At 37.1% G+C, this 16,851-nt stretch overlaps 1 protein-coding gene across 5 annotated transcripts in view; it reads right to left on the bottom strand.

Annotated features, from left to right (window-relative positions):
• Positions 1-921: 921 nt before the first annotated feature.
• Positions 922-16,851, bottom strand: part of PCGF5 (polycomb group ring finger 5) — a 94,496-nt gene continuing 78,566 nt past the window's right edge. For 4 of the 5 annotated variants that reach the window (XM_084904358.1, XM_084904359.1, XM_084904360.1 and 1 more), the window contains exons 9-10: positions 13,494-13,553; positions 922-6,502 (exon numbers count right to left, since the gene is read on the bottom strand). In XM_084904358.1, the coding sequence (XP_084760484.1) occupies positions 6,455-6,502; positions 13,494-13,553 (108 nt within the window). In that variant the 3' untranslated portion in view covers positions 922-6,454. The remainder of the gene's footprint in view (positions 6,503-13,493; positions 13,554-16,851) is intronic. The other variant, XM_084904361.1, reaches the window with a different exon arrangement.

The following is a 16,851-nucleotide window of genomic DNA, read 5'->3' as shown; positions in this document are numbered from 1 at the left end:
AGCCTGGCCTTGGCACAGGTACCCAGGTTACCTGGACCCTCTGGTACCCACCTGAACCCAGCATGAAGACTGACTTGCCAAGATCCCCAGGGAGCCAGGATCTCCCCAAACTCTCCTACCCAGAGGTGAGGGAGGTGTGGCTGCCTGTGTGCCAGACATTCACTTGGGTGACCTGGGGTTTGTGACTTTAGCCAGGAGCAGCCCCTTCTGTAGTTTCCCAGGCCAGGAATACTCCCACTATCCCAAATTATAGGGCATAGTCCTCTCCCCTAATTCATGTTTATTTAATTGGTTGTTGAACATTTCAAAAAGTTTCTTAAAAGACTGTAAAAGAAGAGAAGAATATGTCATGGAGCGAGCTTTGGCCAATTCTGTGTTATGACAGAGATGTCATGTTTTGAGCACTTCACAGGCACCGTACTCCACGCTCTTTCCCATTTGCCCTTGAAGAGGGTAAAGGTCACTGACATGGAGAGTCGTCTTAATGAGAGGATGTGCCTCTCCACCTCTCTGCATTGTCACCTCCTGGCATCACTAACAAGACAAAGTGACAGGGGCAGGGCTATGACCCTGCAGCCCTCCTGGGGGGAAGGCCCTCCTGTAGTCTATGCAGGATTCCCGAGGCCAGTGTGCAGGAGGGGGTGTTCCCTAACTGCTGTGGAGAGAGCCTTCCAATCGGCTGGGCCTTTCTGTGATACCAGTTCCATCGGAAAGGCTCCTTAGATGTGCTCACTGTACCTGTGAGCACACTCCCAGTACTACTTGAGGGACAGTCTGCCATCCTAGATAGCTCAAACTCTAGAAAATGTTTATGATCTCATATACTCTAACAAATTTCAACAAAATTTGCCATAGTCATACCTGATACTTTTAAATGGAGATAATAATTTACAACTACTATTAAGGATGACAGACAATAAGTTAGGCAATCAAAATTTTAATAACAAAGATACTATTTTTAACATGGTCAAGTATACTTGGCTAAGTCCATATTTTAAAAAACAGAAGTATCTAGCCCAACAGTACGACCATACAGCTTTGTACAGAACATTCCATAGATCAACAGAAAATACATTTGAGCACAAAAATAAAAAATATTTAAAGATAATCTCTAAGCAGCATTTTATTTCTGCAAAACAGACATATATCTTGTACTGATTAAATATCTACAACTGCTTTTCCTTTACAAAAATACATATATTCTTAATAGACTAAGTCATTAACAATGACCTGGTAATCTTTCACTTCAATTTGAATGATTCATAAGCTAAATCTTACAACCACAAAAAGGTTTTTTTTTTTTATCTGTATTAAGATGTTACCACTTTTGACAAAAAGAAAAAAAAAAGCTTAAAATATCTTATATTTCAAAGGAAAATCAGCAACACAACTGTACACTGTACTCTACGATGGTTTAGCGTGAGGGCTACTCGACAACACTGGTGCTCGCTGGTGCTGCCCGACACGAGGGCGCAGCGGGACCGGCTCCCTCACGGGCACGTGTCGTGGACCGCAGCTTCATAAGGACACTTGGGCCCCCACCCCACTCTACAAAACACAGCAAAGAAAACTGACCCCGAACAGATGAGGCTGATCCCATTCCCTTTCCGATGTGTTGAGCCCCTGCTCCAGTGGACTGACGTGTGTCTGTGGATAAATAATCTGCTCACTAACCCTACTGTTGCCCAGAAACATTTCATCCTCATTTGTACTAGATTAGTTTCTTATGCCACGAAGCTCTGGAAGATAGAAGAAAACTAGACCCAACATTTGACAGATATCAGTTGCACTTGATTCTAGGTTTACAGACAATGAACATTAAAAAGCATTGCTGAACAATGTCTCAGTGCTGGCTCCTAGGAAAAGGGGCATAACAAGTACACAGACACATTTTAATGAGCATTTAAAATTAAATGATTTTTAAGTTTAATTTCATAACTTTCTGAAAAGGAAGTGCTCAAGCATTTTGAGTGTTTGAAAGCATAGTAAAAGACTAAGAAGTAAACACACTATGTGACAACTACATTATACTGGGAAGAGAATCACTTTTAAATTATCAGGGAAATGCCATTGCTGTAGGGAAAAAAATGGTGAACACCCAGTAATGCGTATTTAAATACATTTTAACGAGCTTTCAATATCATGTTTTTCCATCAAAACACTATTGAACTAGGTCTCTCGAGTCAATCGAGCAATGGTTGGTTATTCTGTGCTTTCCAAGGGTTTCAGAGTCTTTAGTATATTTAATATTTTTCAACCTGTCATATGCCAGATCTGGCAGACATGCTATGTTCCTTATTTTGTGTGTGAGTGTGCGTGTGTGTGATCTATAATAGCGCTTTAAGTATTTGTGGTTCTAATCCAGGTATTTAAAGTTATGGCAAACACATTCATTTTTGCAATTCTCCTACAACCAACATCTTGAGTATCAAGCTTAGCCTGTGGGAAATTCCTTATGATAAATCACAGTATTTAACAGAGGCTCACATATGGCCTGTCAGAGACTTCAGGATGCGAGCTTTACCTTTGAGGTAGCCCACAGCCTGAACTCCCAGGGAGAATGGTGTAAGAACAGTATGTATGATCTAGATCTGAGACCCATTTTGCTAATTTGGCTGTGAGTCTGAATTCTAATAAAAATAGAGCAATCGCTGAGAAACAGGACAGGGAGGTGAAACAGGCCTTTATGAAAATTTTGTTTTTGAATATGGAAAAAGCATTTATGTATGCGAGTCCAATAGAATGTGCTATTTTTTATACAAGTAAGCATGTCAACACTTTACCAAAGTCTGTCTTTAATAAAATTTATCCTATTACTAAGAACTCAGGAACCAAATAAATGTTATTTTTGTTTCTATTTCCTTCATAAAAGAAAAAGCTTCTCAAATTAGAAGAATTTCAAAGTATGTCTCTCTCCCACTTTTCATCCAAAGGAAGGCTATTTGTTGTGTTTGTCTCTTTCTTGCCTTTGAGGATTTCCTACGACCTGTCAAATGGTGCAGAAAAACAAGCGTATTTGAAAGAAAGTGTGCTCTAATTATAAGAAAAAACCTGCATTTGATTAATCTCACCATAAAATTTAGAGTTAAAGCCTTTCTTTGGTGATATTTTAGCAATTAATCAATCTTATTGCCTCATAAAATTAATTTCCAAACTCCAAACCGTTATAACTATCTCTCCAACATGGTTGTTCATTAGCAGTAAAATGTCTTTGGTGATAGGTATTTTCTTATGAAAATCTTTATAAAAGTGATCACTCTAACTTACAAGTGTCTATTTAGATATGAAATAATTAATAAGAGACAGGTACAGATAACAAACTATATGCAGTAAATCTAAAACAAATGCACAGTAGCAATGAGGCACTTTCTCTTAAATAGTTCAATAAAGCTAAACAGTTCATAGTATTATATAACATACCTTTTTTCCTCTTAAAGAACCATTTAAATTTAGATTACATTTGAGTATATTACATAGTTGAGCAAACTCATTACATTTATAAAATGTGGCAAATTAGTATGGGACATGTTTTCAATCCTTTCTAAAAGTAGTTAAAAGACATCACCCAAGGTAGCTGTACCCCAGAATGAATGAGCTAATGAGACTTTTAGTTTCTTTTTGTACTTCCTGAAAGTATTTTGTCAATCTAGAGAAGAGGCCATATTCTGATTTTTCTATTAATTGATGTGATTACCTCAGAGTGATGTGATACGGACCTTCAAATCCCACGTTCCTTGACCCCTTTACTAATATGATATCTAAAGCAGAGAAAACAGATGACAAAATCTTTTATGAAAGCAAAGTTCTTTCAGGTTGTTGTTTAAGAAACAATAGACTAAATAAAAACTTAGTTTTATTTATTCTCCCAACTTTGCAGATTCAGATGATTATTCCTATGGGTTATTTATAAAAAGAGTTTGTTTTACTACTACCCTAAGTTTATAAAACTAACCACAAAGTTTGTCTGCATATTTTTTCTATTTCTGGCTTCTTGCAAATTTCACAACCTAACTTAGGGAATAAATAACTGGGATTTAGTGTATTACTAGATATGAAAGTAGTCCCATACTTAGAAAATCATAGTTGAATGTATCAAAAGAGGTTGGCGGAAGAAGTCCGTGTTCGTGGCTCTGAGTAATACAGCATTACTCAGGACCATCACAAAGTGTGTACCTTGCCCCGACGACAACTGGTATCCTTCTTTATGTAAATTTTTCACACGTTTTGGCACATATTCCATTGCATTTCAGTAAAAATTCACAAAAACTACTCTAAATTTCATAATTGCTTCCTATGTATCTCCTTGGAAAATGATGAAATTACATATGATGAAGCAGCAGGACAAATGTAAAGAGACTGTATCCATAAAACTCACTTAAGGTTGTAGGTTTTGGCTGATGCCCCCAAAACGACCAGGTCTCATTTGTGGTTTTTAAAATGGACTCTCAATGCATTTTGCATTAAGTCAATTAAAATAAATTCCCATTTGTAAAACATTATTTTAATTACTGACCTAGATGTAACAAATTTATAAAAAATTTTAAAACTTTTTAGGGATGTCAGGAAGTTAGCTTTTAGGGCATAAAATAATTTCTGTAGCTAAAGAATAAAATCAGTTTTGGTTGAGTATAATGGTAATGGTCTATTCCAACCATTTTAATAGATTTTTAACAAAAAACTCTGCCTTTTAAATTCTGCTTGTGAGCCCTTCCAGGCACAAACACAACTTAACAAACGAAAGTACTGCCCTAACCTTTCCCACGAGTCAGAACAAAACCAGAAAGCTTTAATATAGGCTATGAGACTTGAAACAAAGACATATGGAAAAATAATTATGATATTTCAGCCTTTTATATTGTGAAATGCATCAAGGCTTAGTTGTATGTTGTATGTGTTTGAGTTCTACAATGTTTTATTTCTAAGAAGCATTTTGAGATTTAGAAGGCTTGATTTGTGATACAATTTACTGGAAAATGTAGCATATCTACCATGTATACAGTATAAAAACCGTGTGTGTAACACACAGATTGTGCTCATGTCAGATTTCTAAAATAAATATTTTCCTAACTTTCAAGGTTTTTCCTAAGTTTCAGAGGTTAACTTGTTCTGAAGCAATTAATAAAACAATCGCCAACGAAGTTTTTGGAAAACAAATACACATTTTAAAACATTTAAATGAAGTTCTTCACATAATTTAAGGTAACAAGATTTTCTTTGACTTGCAGACTAATCTCAAAATGAGTGGAAGACTTAACAAAACTACGAAATCAAGGCCATTCCCATAGCTCTCACTGTAATAAACTTATGTATGAACAGTATTCCCACCCCTCTGATTGCTACAGGCTCTAAAGTGAAATATCCTCAGCCCACTAATGGTGGTTAGCATATTTATCTACTACACTGCATTTATTCTATTTTATGCAAATGGTTTGGAAATGTGATAGGTAACAGTTTTAATCTACAACTGTTTTGACTTGAAACCCATAAAGTAACTAATGTTATCTGCTCTAAAGATCCTAATATTTAAAATCATCATAACCCTCTTCATGCAACAGCAACACATACCTAAGGCCAACTTAAAAAGAGAAACAATGTTCTCATTAAATGAGACAACAAGATAGTGATGCATCCATAAAATGGGCTACACAAAGACGGTTCACAGCAGTACCCGCTTGTCATAAGGCATTATGAGAGAAGAGGAACCTTACTTACACAGTCATTTTGTTAGAAGTAAATGTGATCAGCTGCCAACATTTTGAATGGTTGTGAATCCAGCTTCAGTTCTCCCAGAATCGCACACATTTTCAACGTGGAGGGCTAACAGGCCCTCCTTGTGCAGTTGGTAGACTACACTGACAGATGACTTAAAATGCCTACAATTACAATGTGCTCTAATGTTAAAGAATAATTGGAATTCTTCCCAAAAGATGAACTATGTTACACAGAAAAAGCTTACTGAGAATAGGACAGTGGTTCAAAAACCATTTTTCTAAACATATTTGCCATATAAAATAATTTCCAGATATAATAACCAGTTTCTTATACAATACTCTATTTGAACAAGAATAAAAGAGAAAGTATGTGAAAACTGTAACACCACAAAGACCGAGCCATATTACTAGTGTAACTGAACATTAGAACAGTCTTGGGACAACAAGCAAAGTATTCCAAAGGCTGCAACAGGGATGCACACCCAGCTGACCTCAGTGTGACTTGTACACTGTGAGACAGCACACATAACTTACACAGGTGGTTCAGTAGCAGAATGGCACTTGGTTTGCTCTTAACAGAAACAACATAAATGCAACTGACAATTTAGAGACAGACAATGGCCTTATTTGCATGCTGAAAATCTGGTTGTGTCCCTTTAGTCCACACACCTCTTGCTGTGCAATCTGTCCATGAGTAAACAAATAGTGCAGGATTCATCTCAGTGGGGTCCAGGCCCCTTGGTCTAACCGAAGTCAATTCTTGGTCGATACTGCAATACCATGGGATATGACTACAAATAAAAACAAATGATGAGGAAGATTTTTATATGAAAACAATATAGATCGTATACAAAAGATTTTAAGGAGTTATAATTTCCAATATTTGCTGATACTAGTGATTATAACAAGGTGACATTAAAACTATATATTTTTAAAATTTTCTTTATTGATTAAAGTATTACATATATCTTCCCCCCCATTGACTTCTTCTCAGCCACTCCCACCCCCCAACACATGCCCTCACCCCCCCCCCCCAGGTGTCTTGTGTCCATTGGCAATGCTTATATGCATAAATACAAGTCCCCCTTACCCACTCCCTCCCGCCTTCCCTCTGAGGTTTGACAGTCAGTTTGATGCTTCTGTCTCTAGATCTATTTATTTCATCAGTTTATGTTGTTCTATATATTTTTAACTTATTGAGGTAACAACAATGGTTAATATATAAATTTCAGGTGTACAATGGTAATTTGCTATCTGTATACTCTATTGCTTGCTCACCACCCAAAATCTAGTTTCCTTCCATTGCCATATATTTGACCCCCTTTATACAATTTGCCCTCCCCTACCTCACTTACAAACAACAGAATGGTGGTTACCAAAGGGTATCTATAAAAACGCAGTATTTTTAAATTGCCATAATTTTTCTGGAATCAGTAAAGTTTCCCAAAATATATAACAAAGGTTGAGTTTAAAGTCCTGTAGACCTTGCACCGGTTGCCCATGACTAGTCCTGATGGGACACTCAGGGGAGGCAGGGCTGTGGGCACTGAGAGCTGTGATGCCTCCTTAGAGGTGTGCACCTGTGGGACTGACCAAGGCAAAGCCGCAGGCTGGGTTCCAACAGAGCTGGACTGGTGAGACCCTACTGAGTCACAAATTGACACACACCCCGTTATCAATCTGTGAAAGTGGGAGAGTTTTCATAAATGACGTTTTTAAGTCAGTTCCACATTTTCTTTTCAGCTTAAAAAAAAACACACACCAAGTAGCTGATTTATTACATGAAACATGCCTCCTTTCAACAATCAGTTGATCCTATTAAATATTTCAGTTTGATTCTTAATGTAATTGAATGGTTCCAGCTTTCCTTCATGTCACTGTGTAGAAAAAGTGCCATACGCCAGCACATGGTGCTAGAGAGGAAACAGCTGCCGGTAGACAAATGGTATGTGGCACAGTGCTCCTTTCCACCTGCATGTACCCTCTGTTTTACCACATGTACAGAACCCAAGTCAGAGAGGGTCTGTAGAACCCATGGTTTTCCTTTTCTTAAAGCTGCAGATTCTCCCCTTTAAAATGAAATTTTGAGGAGCTACTTTTATGAAAGGGCTGAAATGGCCCCTGACTGTTTCCCCTTCATCTCAGTGTGGTGAATGCACAAATCCAGTGCAGAGAACTGTCTTCTTTGTGCAAATCAAAGGGACAGACTAACGGTCTGTAATCCTGACAATGACCTGACAGAGTCTCAATATTCAGCATAGCTGTGCTACATAGTGAGAAAACCCAGCGGTGGATTTTCTGCTGCCATTCAGCCAGGATGGGATTGAGAGTGGGAACGGAAATTCCTAGGACCGCTCCTCCCAGCTGGGTAAGGTGGCACCACTACCAGCTTTCTAGGGGCTGGAGTAAAAGTCAGGCTCTCGGGGTTTCCACCGTCAAAATTATTTTTGGTCTAAATTTTGTTTGCTTGTTTTTGTTTTAAAATTTATTTTGTTCCCTATGAATCAGAGCATAAGAGTGGAGACAGAATCTGTTTTACAGAACTCCCTGTGTTTTTGAAGCTCAGCCAGATTTGGAGACCTGTGTATGCTATTGCTTGCTCACAGACATCCAACTCTGACTTTACTGCTTCCTATTCTACCAACCCCCAGCCTACGGCCTGCCCTTCACCCCAATACGCCTGCCACCTCTGCTTCCACTCCTGATGCTGAATCTGCACACACTTGGCAAATAATTAAGTCATTTGTTCTAGAATCCACTCATAATACACAGGAGAACCCATCACTGATTTTAGTAGCATGAAGGTAGACAGGGAAGTAAAATGGCTTGGCTGTAAGTGGTTGGGACTTTCTCAGTTTTTGGCCAAAAATGGTTTTGCCTCAAAGTAAATATTTGTGGTTGTTTGATCTATGAAAACATATGAGGGTTAATAAATTTATTGAAAAGTGTTACAATACTGGAAATCAAGATGAACTTTAAGTATTATTTGTGTTTCAGTTGCTTTCTTACTCTAATGAATTATGGCACATCACTCACCTCTCCCGATGTTGTTAAGTGATTGCACTGAATCAACCCAAATTTCACAAGTTGGCTAGTCCCTAGTCTCATCAGGTACTAAAATAAAGAACAGATACTTCCAAATATATTTCAAATGTGATGTTAGAAACTCCTAAAATTAACTTCGATGTACTCTTTTAAATAAATTTTTATCATAAAAATAAATTGGCTTTACTGTAGATTTGGAAAATACAGAAAAGCACCATGAAAAAAAATTTGATTTAAATGCTACCATCCAAAGATAATACCATAGGATATCGGTGTATATCCTTCTAGTCTTTTTGCTTTTGTACTTTGTTTTTTAAAACTGAAATCATACTACACATATTGTTCAGTAAATAATTTTGCCCATTAAAAAATTCCATACATTTGTTTCTACTCAACTTGATCATTTTTTAAAATATATTTTATTGATTTTTTACAGAGAGAAAGGGAGAGGGATAGAGAGATGGAAACATTGAGAGAGAGACATCGATCAGCTGCCTCCTGCACACCCCCTACTGGGGATGTGCCCGCAACCAAGGTACATGCCCTTGACCAGAATCAAACCTGGGACCTTTCAGTCCACAGGCCGATGCTCTATCCACTGAGCCAAACCAGTTTTGGCTAAATTGATAATTTTTAAAGGCTGTATAATGCCTTTACAGAAATGAACCCATAAGTTATCAATAAATCTTTTTGCTGTACATTTTACTTTATTCATTTTTTTTTCTATTAAAAATTAATGCTGACTCAATGATCTATGGTCTAGTCCCTGCTTTCTAGCTCACCTCCTGCCTGCCCCCCCCCCTCCCCGGTTGGTCCTAGAAGTAGAACTGCTGGTTAAAACAGCACACACACTTTTAGAGCTTTTTGCTAAATGTTGTCACACAAGAGATTGGATCCAAGAAAGTTGTTCTATTTTTATATTTCCAAAAGAAATATTCCACAGCCTCATCAGTAAGGAGCACTACCCCTTCTTCCTCTTAATCTGGCAATTTAATAAGCATAAAATATTTCTTTTCTTGGCTTCTAAAGAAGTAAACCATTTTTGTTTGCTTATTGGACAGTTTCTTTCTTTTGTGATTTGCCTAATCAAAGCTTTTGCTCATTATTCTATGGAACGTTGGACTTTGTCTTATAGATTCGTATGGATTCTTTGTGTTAAGGACATTAAACCTTTGCATCATATTACTGATATCTCCTCAATTGTGGTATATTTGTCATGTACCTTACAATATTAATAGTCAACTCAGTTTGCATGTTTTTCTTTTGCATGTACAAGGAGAAAGGTGATCCCCACTCTGAGATTCACTATTTAACTACATTTTCTCCTTTAAATACTTAGTTTTAAGCCGTGAGAAACTCAGATGTGAAGTATGGATTAGATCCTGCACATTCCTGCTAGATCACACCCACCCCCAATATCTATGTCCCACGTTCACGGGTTAGCCTCAGCCAACCAGATAAGGCCCTCCTCCCGCTCTCTGCTCTGGGTTCCCTCGGCCTGGAGTACCCTACCCCAGATACATACATAGCTATCTCTCTCAGTTCTTTTGCTCAAATATCATCACCATCTTTCCTTGGCAAGCTTATCTAATTCTATTTATTAACTTTAATTTTTATTCCAACATTATAAATTTTATTTTTCATGTTACCAGAGTGTAAACTCCATGAAAGAATTTTTTTTCCCTCATTTTTACTTCTGTTTCCCTAGGACCTAAAAGAATGCACAATTATGGGCTTAACAATATTTGTTAAATGAATTTTTTTTCCTTCATAATTTAAAACTCTCTCTTTATAGATTCATACAAACTACAGTCTGTTCCTGAGCTACTCTTCTTATTCATATGTCTGTAAGTTAGTCCTCTGTTTTAGGTACTCCAGCTTTAAAATACATGTCAGTATGTGGCATTGCACATGTCCCCGGGTTGCTCATTTAAAAATGTGACTGATCAGAAACACTGATTTATATTTTCTGATGAACTTTAGAATGATTTTGTCAAGTTAAATAAAAAATTGGTAAAATGTGCTTAGAACCTCTCTAAATAGAATAGTTTATGGGGAGAACTGACATCTCTAATATTTAGTATACTAGAGGCCTGATGCACGAAATTCGTGCAAGGGGGTTGGCCCTCCCAGCCCAGCTTCGTCCAGAAGGATGTCTGGAAGGATGTCCAAGGTTGTTCAGCTGTCAGGTCTAATTAGCATATTATGCTTTTATTATTATAAATAAACGTTTTGTGAGTGTAGTGGTATTTTGGTTCTATATGAGAAGGTCTTTGATTTTAGATATTATACGCTGAAGTATTTAGTAGCCTATTATCATGATACTTGCAATTTACTTTCAAATGGTTTCAAAAGAAACAATAGTATATGTATAAAGATTGATAAGGAGAGAGAGGGCAGAAAATGTAGCAAAATGTTGCTTGATAAATCTATATGTAAGTAAAGAATATTCCTTTGTATTATCTCAACTTTTTTGTTTCGAAACTTAAAAATCAGAAGCTGATAAGAAAAAGTAGAACTTTTTGTCAAATGCCTTTCAGCATCTACTGATGATTTTTATTTCTTTTTAAAAAAATATATTTTAGTGATTTTTTTACAGAGAGGAAGGGAGAGGGAGAGAGTTAGAAACATCGATGAGAGTGAAACATTGATCAGCTGCCTCTTGCACAACCCCTACTGAGGATGTGCCTGCAAACCAAGGTACATGCCCTTGACCAAAATTGAACCTGGGACCCTTCAAGTAGGGCAGATTTTATATTTCTTAAATTACTGATTAAAGTTCTATTTAGTCTTGGATTCATTCTTTTAGTATAATATTTAGTATAATATATTACTTATCATTTTTATATTTGTAGTATAATATTTAGTATATTACTTATCATTTTTATATTTGTATTCAAAATAAGATTTGAGTCCTGGCCGGGTACCAGCTCAGTTGGTTAGAGTGTTATCCCATTCACCAAAGCGTACGCTCTGGGCACATATAAGAATCAGCAATGAATCCATAAATAAGTGGAACAACAAATAGATGTCTCTCTCCTTTTCCCTTCCCCTCTCTCTCTCTAAAAGAAAAAAATCAATCAATTAAAATAAGATTTGCTAGTTTTCTAATTGGAAGTCAGTTTTTGCTATCATGTTTGTGTTACTTTTGTACAATGAATTTGGAAGAATTTGATCTTTTTCAATAATTTAAAACAATTTAGAATGGGAATGATCTATTTCTTGAAAATTTCAGTTTGTGACCATAAAACTATTTAGGTATTTTTTGAGGAAGTAATTCTTTAATAATTTTTTTATGCTTTTCATGATTTAGTGATTTAAATTTTCTTTCTTCTGAGGTAAATTTTGGTCCACTTGTGTTTTCTAAAAATTGTCCATGTCGGGGACTTTATACAACCACCCCGCCCCCTCCCCCCCCCCCCCCCCCCCACACACACACACACGAACTATGTGGATTACTGAAAATTTGGTCTTACTCCTACTGTTCTCGTAATACTTTACATCAGTGTTTAGGAACATATTTATTTATAAGGAAATAGATATCAGTGCCAACAAAGTGTTCCCCTGATATTTCCAGTACCCCCCTGGTACCATCATACTTATTACAATACTAGAGGCCCAGTGCATGATATTCATGCAAGGGTAGGGTCCCTAGGCCTGGCTGGTGATCAGAGCCAATCTGTGGGGCAACTGGCAGGGTGGTTGGGATCCCCTGCTTGCACCTGTCTTGGTTGGCCTGTGGGCCTGGGGCAGCTCCTGCATTGAGAGTCTGGTCCCTGGTGGTCAATGCATGTCATAGCAACTGGTCGTTCCACAATTTGGTCAATCTGAATATTAGGCTTTTATTATATAGGATTATTGCCTATGTTCACCATGACTATTTTGTGACTCCCATTTTGTACTTCTTAATGCCTTTGCCTCTCTCCTCTCTGACAGCCATCGGTTTGTTCTCTGTATCTGTTTATTTACATTGTTCTTTAGATTCCATATGATATTTGTATTTCTTTGACTTATTTCATTTAGCTTAATATCCTTTAGGTCCATCCATGCTATTGCAAATGTTGATTTTATTTTTATGGCTGAGTAATATTCCAAACAATGGGGATTTTAAAGAAATGCTATAATCCATAGATCATCTCTGTAGAGTAATTCTTACTATACCATCTTTAATCCCTTCTGTTTTCCGAATTTATAAAATGTATTTTTATTGATAAACTTTCCTCAGATCCATGTTCAAGTTTTCTCAGTGCATTATTAAATTAGTTCACTATCATTTCTATATTGAAAGAGGTAACTCAAGTAAAGCACTTAGGGAGAGCCTAGTAAGCCAGCTCACAATTACATTTAGCTGCTGCCATTATTTAGCTTCACCTCATCGGCATTTTACCTTTCATTGTGGGTGAACGATTAATTTGAAAAAAGTAATACACAAAGAAGTATTATGTGTGGAGCAGAGATTTCTCAAGGGCTAAAATTGGTAATTATTAAAAATCCCTAACACATAAAATAATAGCCTTAACATTAATAATTTTATTTTTAGTTTAGTAAAATTAGATATTTCAAGAGAACTAAAATAATGGAAAACTTTGGGGACATAATTTGAAAGGAAGTTTTGTAGCTCAAATAAGTATTAGTTTCACCAAGTTATGTGTCTTAGGAACTTGAGTTTGGGATGAAAGCAGTCCCCATGGTGGCAGCATCGTCAGGGTCATATGTACAGTCGTGAGTGCCTCTTACCTGATACAAAGGGCCATCCTGAGGGCAGACTTGCGAAGCTGAGCAGTTCAGACACCGAAACTGCGGAGGAGATGAACTCATCAGATAAGAGGCATCCACAACTGGATACATATTTAAAACTGATTATTCAAAAAATATAATTTAACGTCAAACATGAGTCAACATGATTAATTTTAAGTAAACGCGTTCCAAAATAGGGTAGAGTTTTTTTGTTTTTTGTTTTAATTGATTTTAATAATAGTGACTGGTAAAATTTAGCTTGAAGTAATTTTAGTATCTAAATAAGAGTTTGGCTAATATTCTGCAAATATTTTACCCATCCTTTCCATCTCCTCTTCAAATACTAATGTTTAGCAAAACCCTCACCTCTTCCACCATCTTGTCCTATGATTAATCTCCTAGGTCTCCTCCTCAACTACCTTTTGAAAGCATCCCTTTTAAGGATATTGGAGCTCTGCCAGGGGCATGAAATTTGCCTCAACTTGAAAGGGATCCATTTCCTGTTTTAAATTTGGTTCCTTCCATTGTTAGCAGGTTAGATTCTTAGTCTCCATGTTTATTTTAATAAGATCAGATGGTGAGCTCCTTGAGTCTCTAATTTGTATTTTCAATGTTAATAGCTAAGGCCCACAGAAGCCACTCAAAAATATTTTTGAGTAAATCAATAAACATATTTTAAAACTATTAAGTAAATTCATTTGCAAACTCACTAATGTTAGCAGTTTAACCATTCATATTTAAAAAAACCATCTCCTAATAATGAATTTTCAACATTATGCATATGTGAATTCAACATTGCATGCCTATTCAAAATGAAAAAGAAAAAAAAATGAAAGGTGTAAATTAACCAGGAGAAATCTAACATCCCCGAGCAGCTTTTAAAAATATATACTTTGAAAGGACACTTAAGCAATAATTAAAACAAATATATTGACAGCCTTTAAAATAAAATTTTAGAAATTTTCCATTTCCCCAAAGACTTTAGCAAGTTCCCCCCCTAAACATTACTCCTTGCATTTCTGTGTGGGGCTCATTAACATGTCCTAAGATATGCCCACCACTGCTGTTCTTGGCAACCTTTCCCTCTCTCAAGTACCTTTAAGCTTGGCTTGGCTTGATTGGCTCAGTGGACAGAGCATTGGCCTGAGGACTAAAGGGTCCTGGGTTCGATTCCAGTCAAGGGTATGTACCTCAGTTGCAGGTTGATCTGACCCCTGGCTCTGGTCAGGATTCATGTGGGTGGCAACCAATCAATGTGTTTCTCTCACATCGATGTCTCTCTCTCTGTCTCTCCCCTTCCTTCCACTCTCTATAAAAAATCAATGGAAAAATATTGTCGGGTGAGAATTAAAAAATGTTTTTAAAAAATCTTTTAGCTTTATCAGATTTGGACTAACTATACAAGTCCCAAATAGCACTTATTTTCCCTACATTAATCTCTCTGGTATTAGTTCAAATAGATGTTTGCTTTTTCTAAAACTGCTTGAAAATTCAAATAAAGCAAAGCAAGGTAAACATGGTGTAGTGACTTTAGATATGGACTAACAGAGGTTGCTGGAAGGTAAACCCAACCAGGACCATCTGGGAAAGACGGGCTGTCCCAAGAGTGGGTACTCAGCCCTCTGAAGAGGTGAGCAGGAAGAATATGAGTTCATGTGAAAGGAAGGCTTGAACAGAAAGAGATATTAACAGTGAGCTCTCACATGAGACCAAGTGTAGGAGGAGAGAATTACAAAATAATAAAAGCTAACATAAGCTATTAATAAAGTAACAGTATGCTAGACACACTACTGAGTATTTTATATTACCTCATTCTCTCTAAAATATTTGAGATAGGTAGCATTACCCAAATTTTAAGGCTTAAAAGACAGAGGCAAAACTAGAAACCAGGACAAAACTGGAAGGAAACAGCTTCCACATAAATAACAAAAGGTTAGAATCCAGAATACAGAAAGAGGTCCTAGAGGTCAATAAGAGTCTTAGCCTTGTTGTAGGTATGTGTGTGTAATTAAACAAATCCCAGGTGGAATATAAAATGTACTAGAAGCAAGTGAAGGAACCACAAAGTAGACACTAGTTTAGAAAATAAGCTGAGGTCACAACCAAGGCAGTGAGTGAGCAATGCCAGCAGGTAAAGTACTGCAAGCTTTTCAGACATTTTGGCAACTTGCTGGCAATGGAAGGTAGAGACGGAAAGGGTATGTGTTTGCTAGTAGGGGTTTAATCAAGAAATGATTGTTTTGCCTTAGCTGGTTTGGCTCCGTGGATAGAGCATCAGCCTATAGACTGAAGGGTCCCAGGTTCAATTCCAGTAAAGGGCACATGTCCGGGTTGCAGGTTTGGTCACCATGGGAGGCATGCAGGAGACAACCGATCAATGATTTTTTCTCATCATTGATGTTTCTATTCTCTCTTCACTCTCCCTTCCTCTCTGAAATCAATAAAAATACATTTTTTTAAAAAATATTGTTTTATTTATAATTTGTCCATTTATTTCAAAGGTCAGAATTCATCAATTACTACTATAACTCAAAATTAATTGGAACAAGACAAATATTTAAAATTTATTTAACAAAAAACAATTGGGAAATTGAGATTCAAATAAACAGAATGGTCTTTAGGGTATATTTTACATAACTACTAACCTTATATAAGAAAAATTTTTATTCGGTTTACTCTTTAAACAAATATTTTTTGAGTATCTGTATTAGGCACTGCTCCTGACAAGCCCTGCCCTCGAATATATTTTAACAAACCATAAATAAGAGATACAGGATTTCAGGTAGTAATGAAATCCTATGGAAAACAGTAAGGCATAAAAAAGGATTTAGAGTGTCGGAGTCAGAGGCCTCACTGAGAAGGTAGAGAAGCAAAATTCTTTGAGCGAAGGGGTGAAGGGAACAAGTTAGGTGGACACTGGGGAGCCGGAGCAAGTCTGGTACGTTAGAGGACACGGGCCAGTGAGGCTGAGTGTGGGGGAGCCGGAGGGAAGGAGAAGGTAAGACCAGAGACATGGCTAGGAAAATCACTTGGGTCTGTATCTATAGGTCCCTGATTTTGGCTTTACATGCTACTAGATGTTACTGGAGAGCTCAAACCAGAGAAATGACGTGTTCTAACTTGTTTTAAAAGGACTGTTCCAGCTGCTCTACCGGACAAAGAGGGGCGGGGTGGGCGTGGGGGGAAGGCTAGGAGTCTTTGGTAGAAATTCCGGAGGATGGGGCCAGGGGCCTGGATCAGAGTTGGTTCAGTGGAGGTGATAAGACATAATGGAACCGTGACTACCTTGTATATTACATAGGTCACAAAGTTTGCTAAGGATGAACAGAAAAAAAAGAAACTAACCAGGACTGACTTC

This window comes from Pipistrellus hanaki (genome assembly GCF_964339955.1).
Source record: "Pipistrellus hanaki genome assembly, chromosome: 14".
Taxonomy (NCBI): Eukaryota; Metazoa; Chordata; class Mammalia; order Chiroptera; family Vespertilionidae; genus Pipistrellus; species Pipistrellus hanaki.
This window is presented reverse-complemented; position numbering and strand designations above follow the sequence as displayed.